General features: G+C 41.8%; 1 protein-coding gene across 1 annotated transcript; it reads right to left on the bottom strand.

The window, feature by feature from the left end:
* Window positions 1-1,955: 1,955 nt before the first annotated feature.
* sf3b5 (splicing factor 3b, subunit 5) lies at window positions 1,956-3,726 on the bottom strand. The gene is made up of 2 exons (XM_033979726.2): window positions 3,641-3,726; window positions 1,956-3,105 (listed from the first exon to the last, which is right to left on the bottom strand). Exon 2 carries the CDS (start codon window positions 3,086-3,088, stop codon window positions 2,828-2,830), a length of 261 nt encoding a protein of 86 aa, XP_033835617.1. The 5' UTR covers window positions 3,089-3,105; window positions 3,641-3,726; the 3' UTR covers window positions 1,956-2,827.
* Between the last annotated feature and the right edge of the window lie 12,446 nt (window positions 3,727-16,172).

Here is a 16,172-nt window from a genome sequence, read left to right as displayed (position 1 = left end):
ACACACAGACACACACAGACACACACAGACACACACAGACACACACAGACACACACAGAGCGCTGGCAGCCATAACCCCATCGCTCGAGTCAATGGTTTGTGCGTGTGTCTGTGTGTGTCGGGGTGTACGTGTGTGTGTCTGTGCGTACATGTGTGTGTGTGTGGGGTGTGTGTCTGTGTGTGTGTGTGAGTTTCTTCTGTCAAATTAATATCTCCAGTTAAACGTGTCTTAAAATCCCTCGTCTCTTTAGCTCAAGTTCTACATTTAAATTAAATTGAAAACCAGATTTAATTTAAAGTTTTTTAAACTAAATCTCAAATGTATAAAAAACTTTAACTTTGTCCAAATGTGTCCAACTGTTTTAGAACTTTACAGTTTATTTTAGAAAAGAAACTTTATTTCAAACTGGAGAGATTCAGACGTGAACCAGGACTAAACATGGACTAAACCAGGACTAAACCAGGACTAAACCAGGACTGGAGGAGGAGCAGGAGGAGGAGCAGGAGGCGGTCGAGGCATGAATTTAAAGTTTTCCTCCTGACAAATAAATCCATGAAGGTCGCGACCCCATCGTGTCTGTAAGATTCTATAAACTGTATGATCCACACAGAGCAGGAGACCGAGCTCCTGAGGTACGTCCATGTTAAAGACGCCCCACAGAAATATACAAATATTCATAATAATAATAATAAATCCTTGGTCTTATGTAACACTTTTCACTGGGTCCATGTTAAAGACGCCCCCCAGTCTCTACGTTTAAGACCAGGATTTAAACTTATGGTCAGGACAGTTTGGAGCAGAAATAAAAGCTGCAGTTTGAGTTAATCTGCCTCAGGAGCAGCTTTGGGGGGAGTAACCTGAGCACTGTCCTGTTTCCTCCTGTTTTCCCTCAACAACATTCACTCTTCAGTTCACCTGGAGTTTGCTCGTTCCTCTTCACATTTTGTTCTCTGTCCCACTCTGTTTCAGATGCCCTCCCGCTGACCGCCCGCTGATGACTGGACCCGGTCTCTCCCGTTCCTCACCTGGATGACCCCCGTCCTGTGGATGAACCTCCCTATGACCCACAGACGTGAACTGTATCTGCAAATGAATATTAGTCCTGGACACATCTGTAGCTGCCCGTCCTGGTCTAGTCCTGGTCTAGTCCATGTTTAGTCCTGGTCTAGTCCTGGTCTAGTCCATGTTTAGTCCTGGTCTAGTCCTGGTCTAGTCCTGGTCTAGTCCTGGTTTAGTCCTGGTTTAGTACATGTTTAGTCCTGGTTTAGTCCTGGTCTAGTCCTGGTTTAGTCCTGGTTTAGTCCATGTTTAGTCCTGGTTCAGTCCTGGTTTAGTCCTGGTTTAGTCTTTAGTCCTGGTTCAGACCTGGTTTAGTCCTGGTTTAGTCCTGGTTTAGTCCTGGTTTAGTCCATGTTTAGTCCTGGTTCAGTCCTGGTTTAGTCCATGTTTAGTCTTTAGTCCTGGTTCAGTCTTGGTTCAGTCTTGGTTTAGTCCTGGTTTAGTCTCAGTTTAGTCCTGGTTTAGTCCTGGTTTAGTCCATGTTTAGTCTTTAGTCCTGGTTTAGTCCTGGTTTAGTCCTGGTTTAGTCCATGGGAGTGGATCTCTCCTGGTTCTCCTGAAGGTTTCTCTTTTTACCAGTTTTATTTTATTTTTTTTTGTTTTTCTTTGCAGAGTCTGAGGACAGGGGGCGCTCTGGGACACTTCTCCATAACTTCATGTTGGTTAAATTAATTCATGTTCAGTCCTAAGAGGCGACGCTGCTGCTGCTGCGATTTTGGGCTTTACAAAAATAAATTAAATTGAAATGGAATTGGTCGTGCTCCTGAAGCTCAGTCAGTCGTGTTAACTCCATATTGGACAAAGTGCCGTCGATACATTTTTAAGAGGCTTTAGTTCCAAATTGCAGAGCTACATTCACAGAAAAACATGAAATAAACACCAAGACCAAAACCGTGACCTTAACCACACAATTTATTTATTACAAATCACGTCAAAATGTCATCGTATCTCGTCCCAACTCCACTGAATTCTGAACGTTCACATTTGCAGAAAGAAAACAGGGATGTTAATTACATTTTAATTTCAAGGCTGCATTTAATTAAGTGGAAAAAGTGATACAAAAACATCCTGAGATACAAGGTCCTATAGCTGTACAGATTTTATGATTCACACTTGAAAATGAATAATGACGATGTTAAAACAGTTTAACCTTCACCATAAAATATCTGTACAGATCTGGCCCCTTTAAAAAGGTCCAACGTTACACAAAATAGACTCTTATGAGCTTTAAGTCGCGTTATAAAGCTGCAACCTCCTCAAAAACAGACCTGGAGCTGTGTTTGTTTCACGAGTCACACTTTATTATCAGTCTGTAACATCCCCAAAGCTCAAAATGCTCCGTTCCACCTTGTGATGTCATGACGTGGTAGTTTTTTTTCAAGTGAACAGCTCCTTTTACCTTTAGTTCAGTCGAGATTTGAAATTCCAGATTGGCTGAAATGATCCAAATGATTCTAGAAATGAAGGTGTGTGGAGTTTAAAAACACAGCGGAGCACTTCCTGTATCACCACACGATGACATCACAAGGTGGAACAGAGCGTTTTCTCAGCCTAAATCTGCAGGTTTGTGTGTTAAACGTGTGAGAATGAAACAAAAACACAACTCCAGGTCTGTGTGTGACGAGGAAACGACATTAGAACAGAGATAAAAAAAACAAACAAAAACAACCTGATTCGGGCTCTTGAAAATTGTGTTTGAGTTTAGGAGTGGTCAAACATTGTCCAGCAAAACCAACACATCCTCCGTGGACACTGAGGCCGTTGAAACTAGGCGTCGTCTGGTTTGTCCGCCGGCGGCCCGCACGGCTGGAGCATCTTCTCCATTAGATTGAAGCGAACTCGCGCCTTGGTCTCGTTCTCGGCCACAGAAAAGTAGTTGAGTAAATCGAAATGTCCCATGTAGGAGCAGTACGAGTCTCGGTGCTGGTTCACGAGCCACTCCCACTTGCTGGTGTCGGCGTGTCCGGTGCCGATGTACTTGGACTGCAGGTGCTCCAGCTGACTGTGGATGTTGTACCGGTCTGTCATGGTGCAGGAGTCGGCCGCTGGAGAAAATAACATAAATAAATAACAAGTTTTGATGTTGTGAATTGTGCTGATCTGCCAATATATAATTATGGATGGATAACTTTAGGTATTTATTTTATTTATTACAGAACAAAAACGCATTTTAAACTCTTAAGGTGTGACAAAGAGACACAGAGATGCAAATAACCACGAATAACCAGTGTTTCCACCCAAACTGAGACTCATGAGCATCCACACAGACAGGATCCCTCTTTTCTGCATCACTCGAGGAAAAACAACAACAAAAATAAAATAAAACTCCGGCCACATCAGTCCATTTTCCCACAATCAGGGAATAATTTAGCTTCATAAAATCCTTCTTTGTTCAGCTGGTTTGAGACAGAGTTAATGTTTCTGAACACGCTGTATTTACAGTGTGTTAGCCGTTAGCTCATTCAACATTAGCATGCTACAACCACAGCAGCTGCACAGACTAAATAAAGATAAAAACATTCTCTCGACCTGCTACAAACTTAATATCACACACATTAAAAACGCACAAAGTCAACTTACACCACAGAAATGATCAAAGCAGAAGTGAATTTACAAAGAGAAGCCGCTTCTTCCACACGGTGAACGTAGCACTTCCGGTGTGTCCCACGTGAAAAAGGTTCCGGGCGAAACAATCGTTTGGTGGTGGGAGGTTCCGATGGAGTTTCCCGTTTTCCACTAAAAGCACAAACAGAAGGAGACTAATAATGGGCTTGTAGTGGAAATTCTGTTCTGTTAAATAATAAATAATGTGTTTGTATTGTTTTTGTGGGTCATTAAGATGATTGTTTTATTGTGTTATGATATTGAGATGCAGTAGGCTACTTTTTTTTTGGCTTAAAATCAGCTCAGATTCTCTGTTTCTCACTCGTCTTGTGCACAGTGGACCTTGGCTTTCCACAGTCATATTTTAACAATCCAAAATAAACAAAAAAATAAAAAAATAAAAATAAAAAAATGAACAATCCCCATTTGCAGGTTGTTTTCTCACTTGTCTGCAGCTCATTTTGTCTCATCACAATCTAAAAAACAACGCACTTTCCCTTCAATAAACGATGAAACTGCAATTAAAACCACAACTAGAAATGTTATCTCTTCTACACGAGTCCTCCCTCATGTTCTCATCTTCTCCATAAACAGATTCATCCTGCAGAACATGAGGTTGGGTTCATTATCCACAGTGTGAGCTCAGGCGCTGTCCTCACTGTCACACTGTGGTGGCGTTAATGGCTGTGGTGGTTATTTTCTTGTAGAACTTCCATATTCTGCTGTCATTCTGGTCACATGACAAACAATCACCTAATCAGTGTTTAAACCCAGCAGCTGGTGATTAGTGACATTTTCCTGATGGAGACGTGTTCAAACGCCTCGTCTGTCCAGGCTGTAATAAAGCACTTTTAATTAATGAGATTACAGAGCCTCAGATCTGCTCCTGACGGCTCGGCTCATCTTTATGGGAACACGGGCGAGTAAAACAGAACTATTTTTAGTTCTTGTTCATCCGAGCGCAGCACCTGCAGATTCCTCTCTTGACCAGTGCACTGATTTTCCACTGCATCATGTAATTGGCTTAAAAATGTGTCTCGTTAACCTTCGGCGCGGCGGGTGGCGGCCCTAAAGCGCCCGTGAAAACCAACAGTGAGGGTTTTATTCAGTGTTCCACAAAAACAAGAGATTACAGTGGATTTGCTCCAAAACAACCGAGCAGGAGGCCGCGGTGATCAGGACGAGAACTGTGTCTTTACTTAAACGAGGAACATGGCGCCGCAGCGGGAGCCTTTTACATTTACATTGGGCTGTGGGTTCAGTGTCTCTACAACCGGCTCTTTTGAACGATTCCTTCATGTGAAAGTCTTTTAAAAGAACTGAATCTTTCTCTTTTTCTGCATTTTTACACAGATTAATGTTGAACCCACATAAGAATCAACACAGAATCAGCGCAGGGGACACAAGGGACAAATTCATGCACAAAAAAATCATCACAGCAGATTTTTAAACGAGGCCTGTTATTACTGTGATGTTTTGTTTCGATTCTGCATCGTTCCACAGCGTGAACACTCGCTCTGGGATCAGTTTGTAGATAAAATGAGTCTTTCTGTCGTATAAATAAATAGTCAAAGAGTCAGTGTTTTAAACGGCTCTTTGAAATTAACGGAGCCAAAAGATTCAGATCTGTCGTGAATCTATTCTACAAAAATACAATTTGCTGAACTGGAATAATTTGGTTAAATTTAAAAAACATCTGCTTGGTCTATAAAATCAAACATGGCACTGGGTGATGTGGTAAAGTTTAGATGTAGTGAGTGACCAGAGGAGCAGCGAGGGCAGACTGTGTTATTCTCACAGAAGATCAGCCTTTAGTCAAAGCAGCAGTGGAAAAGTGAAGCCATTAGAGTCTCCATCATTCTTCTCATTTAAAAAGAATGACAAAAAATGGCTTGTGGAAACTCAGTCCTGTGAGCATTAATTGTAAATATGTATTTGTAAATGTACATATTTTTAATTATATCCACATTATATTGTCTTTCATTATGTTTAATTCTTATCTTTGAATGTTTTTGATGTGAAATGTTTTCTTCATTGTTGGTTTCCTTGTTACATCTGGCCCTGGGACAACCGATGAAAATTAGCTCTAGTCAGCTAACTCAGGCACATTTACATTTTTTTTTGTGATGTTGATTAATGTGCATTGTCCCTTTAAAAAAATAAATTCCAGTCTGTCCTTGTGTGTTTCTGTGCTGTCTTCCTCCGCCCAGCTCCGTGTCTGTGTCTGGAGCTGGGTGGAGACTCTGGCACCACCTCCTCACACCTGCACCTGATCACGCCCCCACCTGTGATTTCTACGAGGCGGAGGATTCCTACACTCGCCGCCAGATCGTCGCCGTTTCCTCGTTGTACTTTCTCGTTTTTTGCGCTCTGCTCTCCGTGCTCGGTTGCTCTTTCTTATTTTTACCAGATTTTGCTCCTTGGACTTTCCGTGCACCTCCGCCTCCGACCCAGCTCACCTCAACCGACACGAACACCCCAGGGCCCGACGCCGCAATCAACGCCCAGTGACCGAACTGTTTTCCCGATGTTTGGCTCCTCCGGACGTTACGACAGGATCCCATAAAAGAGCCGAACCCTAAACCCCAGTCGATCTTGTTTTAGCGCCGCCTCTTCTCTGATCTGAGTTTATCAAATGAACCAAAGCGCTAAACACGAGTCTGATTTTTAATAACGAGCCGGTCTGAGCTGGCATTTAAAAACCTAATTGTTTTGTTTATTTGCATGAGACACAAATATGAACAAAATCTATATCGTGAAGGAGCAGCAAAATGTCAAGTGAAACTCTTTAATCGCGTTAACATTATTCTGTCCATAATTTGCAGTTGGGGCCGACTCTGTTTATCCCTGAGGAGGAGGAACGACTGTAATGAACGAAGGAAAAGAGAGAGAGTCTGCGGTAAACGGGTAAACAGCATCAATCTGACAGAGTGAGACTTTTCCCTTTAATATCACCTTAAATTTAGTTTATTCACATTCGTTCATTTCCAGTAATTTGTCAATATCCGACTAATCAGAAGTGTCCCGGGTTTGTTTAGTTTTTCAGTGAGTCGAGCTTTAAATCAAACACCTCACACCTGTTTGTTTAAAGAGATTTAATTTGGTTCATCCGCTCTGACCTGAGGGGGCGTGGCCTGTGTCGGACATTTTTAAAGCCTTGTGTCGTGGACCATGAGGAGGAGAGAACTGGGTTAAGTTCTTTATCTTTTTGTTTTAATGTCTTTTTGTGTTTTGTCATGTTTAAGTGTTTATATTTTTATTTTAAACCCTCAGATTCACACGGGGCCAAAATGAACGACTGAGACAAATTCACAGCCAAAGAGACGAACCCGACGTGTGAAGTTTAACCTTTTCATCAAAACAAACTTTAGTTTTGCTTAAACCCAAAATCTAAAAGTCTCTCTCTGTAGCCTTTCAAGTTCCTTTTTAAAGCAAATCTTTTTTTTCACAAAACAAAAAATAAATAAATGAATAAATAAATGAATGAATAAATAAATAAATAAATAAATGAATGAATAAATGAATGAATAAATAAATGAATAAATAAATAAATGAATACATAAATAAATAAATGAATAAATAAATGAATAAATAAATAAATGAATGAATGAATAAATAAATGAATGAATAAATAAATGAATAAATAAATCAATGAATGAATGAATGAATGAATGAATAAATAAATGAATAAATAAATAAATGAATACATAAATAAATAAATGAATAAATAAATGAATAAATAAATGAATGAATAAATAAATGAATAAATAAATAAATAAATGAATAAATGAATGAATAAATAAATAAATGAATAAATAAATGAATAAATAAATGAATAAATAAATAAATAAATAAATAAATAAATACATAAATAAATAAATGAATGAATGAATGAATAAATACATAAATAAATAAATAAATAAATAAATAAATAAATAAATAAATAAATAAATACTACTACTACTACTAATAATTTCCTTCACTGAAAATTAGATTTTCAAACTATTAACAGTCCACACCTCGGAGTAGAAAAAGTGCACAGAGAAAACATATTAAACATAATATATAAAACATATATTCAAGCTCAGTTTGCTTCACTCTGATTTACTCTGTGCCTTGTAGCAAAGCATTCTGGGATTCGTAGTATTAGTGGTGCATGTGCTGGACGACTGGAGCGACCTGGAGAACTTAAACTGTGTCATGGAAAAGACCAGAATGGACAGAAGGATGAACCTGAAAAGATCTGGGACAAAAATGTAAATCTTCTGTTCGGTTTAGACCAGAACACGTCTGATCCTGCGACTGTTCGTTTACTGTTTTGTTGCGTTTGTGTCTTTTTATGTTTGTAAAATAAAACTCTTGAAGAATAAAATGTATAAAAAAGAAAAACTCTACACAGAAACGTTTCGAGTGTTTCAAGGCTGAGAAACTTTCACGATATTGAAGCATTTACTCTGATTTGTCGCTGTGTTCAGATCCCAGACGTCGACCGGCTCTTAGACCGAGAGCCGGCTCTTAGTCCGGCTCTTAGGTTGTAAAAACTCTCCGGGGCGATGTAATCAAACGTGAATCACCAATATTTCAGCTGAATCGAAGCCGAGGTGCAACGCCGAGCACTCGCACAGAGCAGTAATGAAACGAGGGCGATGGATGTGAGTATTTCCTGGTCTGGAGCCGCACGCCGTCTCCTGAACGATGGCGTTGTAAAAGTGGAGTCAGCGATATAAAGTGATTTAAACCAGGTGCCCCGGAGGAAGCCATCCAGGACAAGGAGAAGTGAATAGAGACAAAACAAAGTGCGTCCCGCCGTGTCGTTACGCCGCGCCCCGTTGGTCCTGTGACAAACGGAGGCGTCGTGATCGGCCGGCGGCGGCGACTGGCGGCTTTATTGGCCTGGAAATGGACGGGCGCCGCGACAGATCGGCCCCGCGGAGGAAACAGCGGGATGTCCGGATTATTTACTCTCATATACATTACGTCATTTGGATCGAGCGACTCTGGACCAAACGGGAAAACAAAATGTTCAAATGTGACGAGTTTTTCTCAGGTCGAGTTTATTTATTTTTTTGTAAAGACCAAAATCAAAGCAGCAGCGTCACCTTTGAAAACTGAACATGAGAAATGATTTAACCAAGAGAAAGTTGGAAAATCAACAGTGAAACAAACAAACACATGGAGAAGTGTCCCACAGCGCCCCCTGTCCTCACACCCTGCTCCTCGGCAAGAAAAAACTAAAAAAAATAAACTAAAAAAAAGGATGGGGAAAAAGATAAATAACGAGGAGAACCACAGTGAAGAAGAGACCACTAAACCAGGACCAAACCAGGACTAAACCAGATCTAAACCAGGACTAAACCAGATCTAACCCAGGACTAAACCAGGACCAAACCAGGACTAAACCAGATCTAAACCAGGACTAAACCAGATCTAACCCAGGACTAAACCAGGACCAAACCAGGACTAAACCAGATCTAACCCAGGACTAAACCAGGACCAAACCAGGACTAAACCAGGAACAAACTGGGACTAAACCAGATCTAAACCAGGACTAACCCAGGACTAAACCAGGACTTGCTGTGTCCTGCAGAAGTTCTCTGATGACTCTGGAGTACAGAGGACTAACACAGGACTTTGTGGACTGGTGTCAGCAGAAACACCTATGTGCAATACTCAAGTCACTTTACAGAGATATTATATTATTATATTATTGAGTCTATTTTTAGTTTATTTTTAAGTCTATTTTTAAAATTATTATAAGTTATTTATGTATTATCTTGTTTTATTGCATGTTCCATTTTCCTTCTGTTCTTTGACTGTGCAGTGCAACACTGGAATTTCCCCACTGTGGGACTAATAAAGACAGATCTGATCTTATCTTAACCCAGGTCTAAACCAGGACTAAACCAGATCTAACCCAGGTCTAAACCAGGTCTAACCCAGGTCTAAACCAGGTCTAAACCAGGTCTAACCCAGGTCTAAACCAGGTCTAAACCAGGTCTAAACCAGGTCTAAACCAGGTCTAAACCAGGTCTAAACCAGGTCTAAACCAGGTCTAAACCAGGTCTAAACCAGGTCTAAACCAGGTCTAAACCAGGTCTAAACCAGGTCTAAACCAGGTCTAAACCAGGTCTAAACCAGGTCTAAACCAGGTCTAAACCAGGTCTAATGTTCATCCATTTGCAGATAGAGTTCACGTCTGTGGAGTCACAGACTTCTCCACAGTCGGGTGGGGGTCATCCAGGTGAGGGGTTTTGGGTTTTTTTGTTCACCCACAAGGACCAAACATGAAGGAAACTGTTGTCAGATTGGTTCCATTTTAAATGAGACAAAAGCAGAAAAAGTGACAGAAGTTCAGTCCAACACGGTCCAGTCCAACACGGTCCAGTCCAACACGGTCCAGTCCAACACGGTCCAGTCCAACACGGTCCAGTCCAACACGGTCCAGTCCAACATGGCCGACTTCCTGTTTGTCACAGTTTCTCCAGATGAACTTTAGTCTTCAGTCGGAGGCTGGACCTGCTCGTCTGCGCCTCACCTGGTCAGACTGGACAGTACTGGGATCGACTGTGACTCTAATGCAAACTGTTGTGTCGTTAGGCAAGACACTTCACACACCTCACCTAGTATGAGTGTGTGTGTGTGTGTGTGTGTGAGAGGCTTTACATCAAGGAACCACTCACACATTCACACATTCACACACTCACACATTCACACACACTGCACACACACACTGGGGTGAGGGGGTCAAGTGTCTTGCCCAGGGACACAGTGACAGCGTTCATCTGTGAGAGCGGGAGTCGAACCACCAACCTGTGGATCAGTGGACAAACACTTCACCAACTGAGCCACTGTCCTGCGTCTTAAAGTGTTTTCTGCAGATAAAAACAAACGCTGTGTCCGTCTGTAATGAGCCGGGAGCAAAAAAGAAGCAAAAATATCCTAATTTGACATTTAGATGAAACAAAAACCTGATGATTTCAGACGTGGATTTGTCGCTTATGAAACATTTGCATCATTATGAAAAACTGAAACCCTGAGTCTGTGCGACGCCTCCGGGGGGACGCCGCGCTCACGTCTGAAATCATCAAATTATGACGTTTGGTTTTTTTCACAGATAATCAGGGGGCGGGACAAAACCAGCCCCAGTCGTCCACGTTTATCTGAGGAACGTCCCGTGACCTGGGCCAGCGCTTTGGGCCGACGCTTATCAACAATAAGATGTTTAGCGTTTAGCGTTTAGCTCACACACGTCTGGAGCGAGTGCAGACGTACGGAGAGGCTAAAGTCAAACATAAAAATACATTTAAATATTACACAGTTTTTAAGGCCCATATTACACTGTTTAAAGGGCCCATCTTAAAGGGCCCATATTACTCTGTTCTAAAGTCGTTTCCTCGTCACACACAGACCTGGAGTTGTGTTTTGTTTCATTCTCACATGTTTAACACACAAACCTGCAGATTTAGGCTGAGTTCTTCTCTCAAACTGAAAACACTGTTCCACCTTGTGATGTCATCATGTGGTGATACAGGAAGTGCTCCACTGTGTTTTTAAACTCCACACACCTTCATTTATAGAATCATTTGGATCATTTCAGTCCTGGAGTTGTCTCTTATCTCGACTGAACTAAAGGTAAAAGGAGGAGTTCACTTGAAAACTCCCACTTGATGACATCACAAGGTGGAACGTCGCATTTTGAGCTTTGTAGATGTAACAGACTAATAATAAAATGTGACTCAAACATGTGTGAATGAAACAAAACACAAGTCCAGGTCTGTTTTTGATGCACTAACACTTTTAGAACATGGATTAAATCTCTAAGAGTCACTTTTGTGTAAATATAAAACCTTTAAAATAAATCAAATCCGTGGCTCAATCCCTCCGTTCTTCCTCCTCTGTGACTGATCGTTCTTTCATTTTCTTTCTCTTTTCTTGGGTCCATTTCATGTCGGTGTGAAATGGCCGGAGGGAGGTGGCGTTTGAGAGCTGACGTGCACGGGGTTTCCCGCCGCAGGGGCAGGGGTCGTGTTTAGCTCACGTCGCCATTTCTTCTTCTACTGTTTGAAAAATGTTTTATTTATGTGTCTGTGGGTAACGCTCCATATTCAGCCTGTTCTGTTCACACCAGGAGCTCGAGGAGAGTCACAACAGCAGAGAGAGTTTACTGATGATTAACCCACCGTGGCTCAGTTGGTAGAGCGTTTGAGCTGAAGGTTGCTGGTTTGAGTCCCACTTTGAGCCTTTGAATATGGAAAAGTGCTGCATAAAACTGACTCTTGTAACTTTAATCCATGTTCTAACGTTTCCTCCGCAAAAACCGACCTGGAGTTGTGTTTTGTTGTGTGTTTAACCCCTTTATTATTCTGTTATCAGTCTGTTACATCTCCTCAAAAACGCTCTGTTCCACCTTGTGATGTCATCAAGTGGGAGTTTTCAAGTGAACAGAGACTTTTAACTTTAGTTCAGTCGAGATTGGAAATTGGCACGTAGTTTGTTAGCACGTAGCTAGTTAGCACAGAGCTGGTTGGCACATAGCAGGTTAGCATGTAGCTGGTTAGCACATAGCAAGTTAGCACATAGCTGATTGACACGTAGTTTGTTGGCACGTAGCTGGTTAGCATATAGCTGGTTAGCTCATAGCAGATTAGCATATAGCTGGTTAGCTCATAGCAGGTTAGCATGTAGCTGGTTAGCTCATAGCAGGTTAGCATGTAGCTGGTTAGCACATAGCAAGTTAGCACATAGCTGATTGACACGTAGTTTGTTGGCACGTAGCTGGTTAGCATATAGCTGGTTAGCTCATAGCAGATTAGCATATAGCTGGTTAGCTCATAGCAGGTTAGCATGTAGCTGGTTAGCTCATAGCAGGTTAGCATGTAGCTGGTTAGCACATAGCAAGTTAGCACATAGCTGATTGACACGTAGTTTGTTGGCACGTAGCTGGTTAGCATATAGCTGGTTAGCTCATAGCAGATTAGCATATAGCTGGTTAGCTCATAGCAGGTTAGCATGTAGCTGGTTAGCTCATAGCAGGTTAGCATGTAGCTGGTTAGCACATAGCTGGTTGGCACATAGTTTGTTGGCACATAGCTGGTTAGCACATAGCTGGTTAGCAAGTAGTTTGTTAGCATGTAGCTGGTTAGCTCATAGCAGGTTAGCACATAGCTGGTTAGCACATAGCTGGTTAGCAAGTAGTTTGTTAGCATGTAGCTGGTTAACACGGTTTTCAAGTGAACTCCTCCTTTTACCTTTAGTTCAGTCGAGATAAGAGACAACTCCAGGACTGAAATGATCCAAATGATTCTATAAATGAAGGTGTGTGGAGTTTAAAAACACAGTGGAGCACTTCCTGTATCACCACATGATGACATCACAAGGTGGAACAGAGTGGGGGTTTTTTCACTGTGAGAGAAGAACTCAGCCTAAATCTGCAGGTTTGTGTGTTAAACATGTGAGAATGAAACAAAACACAAGTCCAGGTCTGAGACGAGGAAACGACATTAGATCAAAATTACTTTAACACTGTCACTTTAAATGTTCCGTAGTTTTGCTGCAGTTGAACCGTTGGGTATTTCAAGGATTCAGAGAAGAAAACTTTTTAACAACGCTGCACAAAAAGTTAGAACAAGGCCAGAAAGTCAGAGGAGACTGTTCTGCTTCTAATAAATTCACTGTGCCACATGCGCCGAGCTTTAACCGCCCTGTCACCAGAATGTTCACAGGGTAAAATGGAGGCGACCGGGGGCAACATAGAGTCGACCAAAACACATTTTCACTTATTAACTGGTGTCAGATCAAAGTGTCAGTGAATGAACAACGAACGCCCGGGGTCATGTGTCGCGTACTTTTATTTTTATTACAAAAGATGAAAAAAAAAAGTCCCATTATCGAGATTCAAAACTGGATTTGAGCCTCACAAAAGGTTTAATCTGTGGAACGGACACGGAATACCTGGATAAAAATGTATTTTGTCACATGGCCCAATCAGAGTACTGCATTAGTCGTAGTATCTGTGTAACGCCTCAGTCGTCCAGGTCTGATGTACCATAAAAGCCAAAAGTAAAATCTGTGGTAGTACTTTAAAATACGGTCTAAGTACTTACAGTGGTAGTGAGCAGGTACTTGACTGGTAATTAGGGTGGTAGTTACAACAGTAGTTATTATGCTAGTTACTGTGGTACTTTTGCTGGTTATTATACCGATACTTGTTGGTACTTTGGCTGGGACCCATACAGTATAAGTAATAGTGGTACTTTGTGGTACTTAAAGCGGTACTTATAGTGTTAGTTACTGTGGTATCTGGTGTGTATGCTCTCATTAGACATATGAAGTACTGCCAAGCAAAAGTACCACCGTAACTACCACTGTAATAACCGTTAAACCTTTAAGCGTAACTCTGTTGTTCTCTTTGTTTCCCTTGTTTGCTTTGGGTCTGAGGTTGGAGTTATAGATGGGGGATAGATGATTCTGAGGATTGTCTTTCCTAACAAAAATATCTTCTTTAACCCTTTAAGGACTGAGCTATGACACTATGGGCCAGTACAGCTCACCTAGACTTTTATATTTTTGTTAGCCATAAAAATCATATCAAAGGAAGTATCAGAATTTACTGCATTTTTTCACACATCTACTTCTATTTTACACTTTCATCCGTATGTTTTCTTTTACGCATCGATCGTAAAATCCCCGCAGCGCCGCGCTCTCATTCTTCACCTTCGCGTAGCAACAGAGGCAGATTACAGTAATTGACGGAAAAATATTTAAATAGCCCCGTGCTTCCGCTTTGAGACGCCGTTTGAATTTACATGAGAGCACGACTGGGGGCGGAGTTACGCTGCTGGAAAGTCCGCATCCGCGCTCTATCGGCGACGACAGCCTTCGACGCTATAGGGTTAACGCTCCTCTCAAGCATTTCTTTTCTCTGGCTCAGATCTGACCCTCACTCTCTTCAAACGAGTGGTCAGTGTGTTTGAGATGGACAGCAGACTGTGGCCCTGAGCTGCTCTGTCTCTCGTTGGTACAAACTTTTATGGAGCGGATGTTTAGTTTGTTTGTTTATTTCTGTTCTGTTTGTTCTGCAGTAACTTCTGTGTAACTAGAGAAGGAAAAACACACACACTACACGACCTGAGTTTACTTTTATCCTCACTGAATCTGAAAGGAACACGATGAAGTTCTAACACGTCCTCATTTTAATTTAGAAAAAATAACTACTCTAAGTTAACTGTACCAGAACTTGTACTCAGTTACTTCCCCACACTGTCTGTAGTAAAGTATAATATAAAACTATACAAATAAATGCCGACTTTCTTCTAGATCAGGGGCGTCAAACACATTTTCACCGAGAGCCACATCAGCAAAATGCTCTCAAAGGACCAGATGTAAAATAAATTAACACATTTTTTTAAACTTGTTAATTATCTGTTTCTGTATTTATGACTTATTCAAGTTACAAATGTTGCATATGCGTTTGCCTTGATGTGAAAATATGGATGTGTAACTGTGTATCTCTGGATAAATTGAGATTTTAAGACGATCAAACCATCAAACCTTTTACTTTATCCTGTCGACGGCCACATAAAATGACGTGAAGGGCCACATTTGGACCGCGGGCCTTGAGTTTGACATGTGTTTTAGATGATGAGGCGACAGTGGCTCAGTTGGTAGAGAATTTTTCCCGCATTTTCCCGCTCTAAACATCATTGGTATCCGCCGACCCACAGGTTGGCGGTGCAATTCCAGCTTCCACAGATGCTGATGTTGTGTCCTTGGGCAAGACACTTAACCTTAAAACCTATAGAAATGTGACTATTTACCGTGTCCGATATAAAAACATACTTGCTCTACTCATCGTGTGACATCAGCTGAAAAGTGTGACGAGGGCTGGATGTAAAAATATACCCACAATGCACCTGAACAAGTCACAGTCATTTACTCACAAAAACATCATAACTGTTTGTTTTTCGAGTCGATTGGTAAATTCTAGATGATTCTGTGAAGCTCTTCGAATCACTTTGTGGACCAAATGTGCTGGACAAATAAAACTTTCCTCGCTTTGCCACGACGTCACTCTTCCAGAAGGGGGCGCCACTCACGTTTAAAGATTCTCTCTAAGATTCTTACGTAACGCGGCGAGTTCTTGGTCCGGTTCAACCTTTTGGACTGAGGTTAAACTGTGTCTGAGCCCGTCTGGAAGAACAACATCGTCACATTCCTGAATCTGAAAGGCGCCAAATCGAACGCCGCGGTGTCGTCTCAAACCCAGCGACGAGGATGACGGCGACGTGAGCCGATCGGCGCGGACGTGAACGGGTTTGTCGTCCTCCATCTGCTTCTCTGTGGGCGAATGTGACTCCGGCGGTGCCTGATAATGATCAAAGTGACGGGGCTGATCGCGCCGTCTCCTTCACTCATAACGACCTCCGCTCCCCGACGTCGCCCTGACCCTTTCCGCGGCCGCGTCTGCCGCTCGACGGGCCTCCGGTTTCACGCTCAGTGTAATGAGAGC

Source organism: Periophthalmus magnuspinnatus, chromosome 15, assembly GCF_009829125.3.
Source record: "Periophthalmus magnuspinnatus isolate fPerMag1 chromosome 15, fPerMag1.2.pri, whole genome shotgun sequence".
Classification (NCBI taxonomy): Eukaryota; Metazoa; Chordata; class Actinopteri; order Gobiiformes; family Gobiidae; genus Periophthalmus; species Periophthalmus magnuspinnatus.
The sequence above is the reverse complement of the archived record's forward strand: the minus strand, read 5'-3'. Positions and strand labels throughout refer to the sequence as shown.

Coding starts and splice junctions, on each gene's coding strand:
- sf3b5 (XM_033979726.2), bottom strand. CDS start 3,088: ATGACAGACCGGTACAACATCCACAGTCAGCTGGAGCACCTGCAGTCC.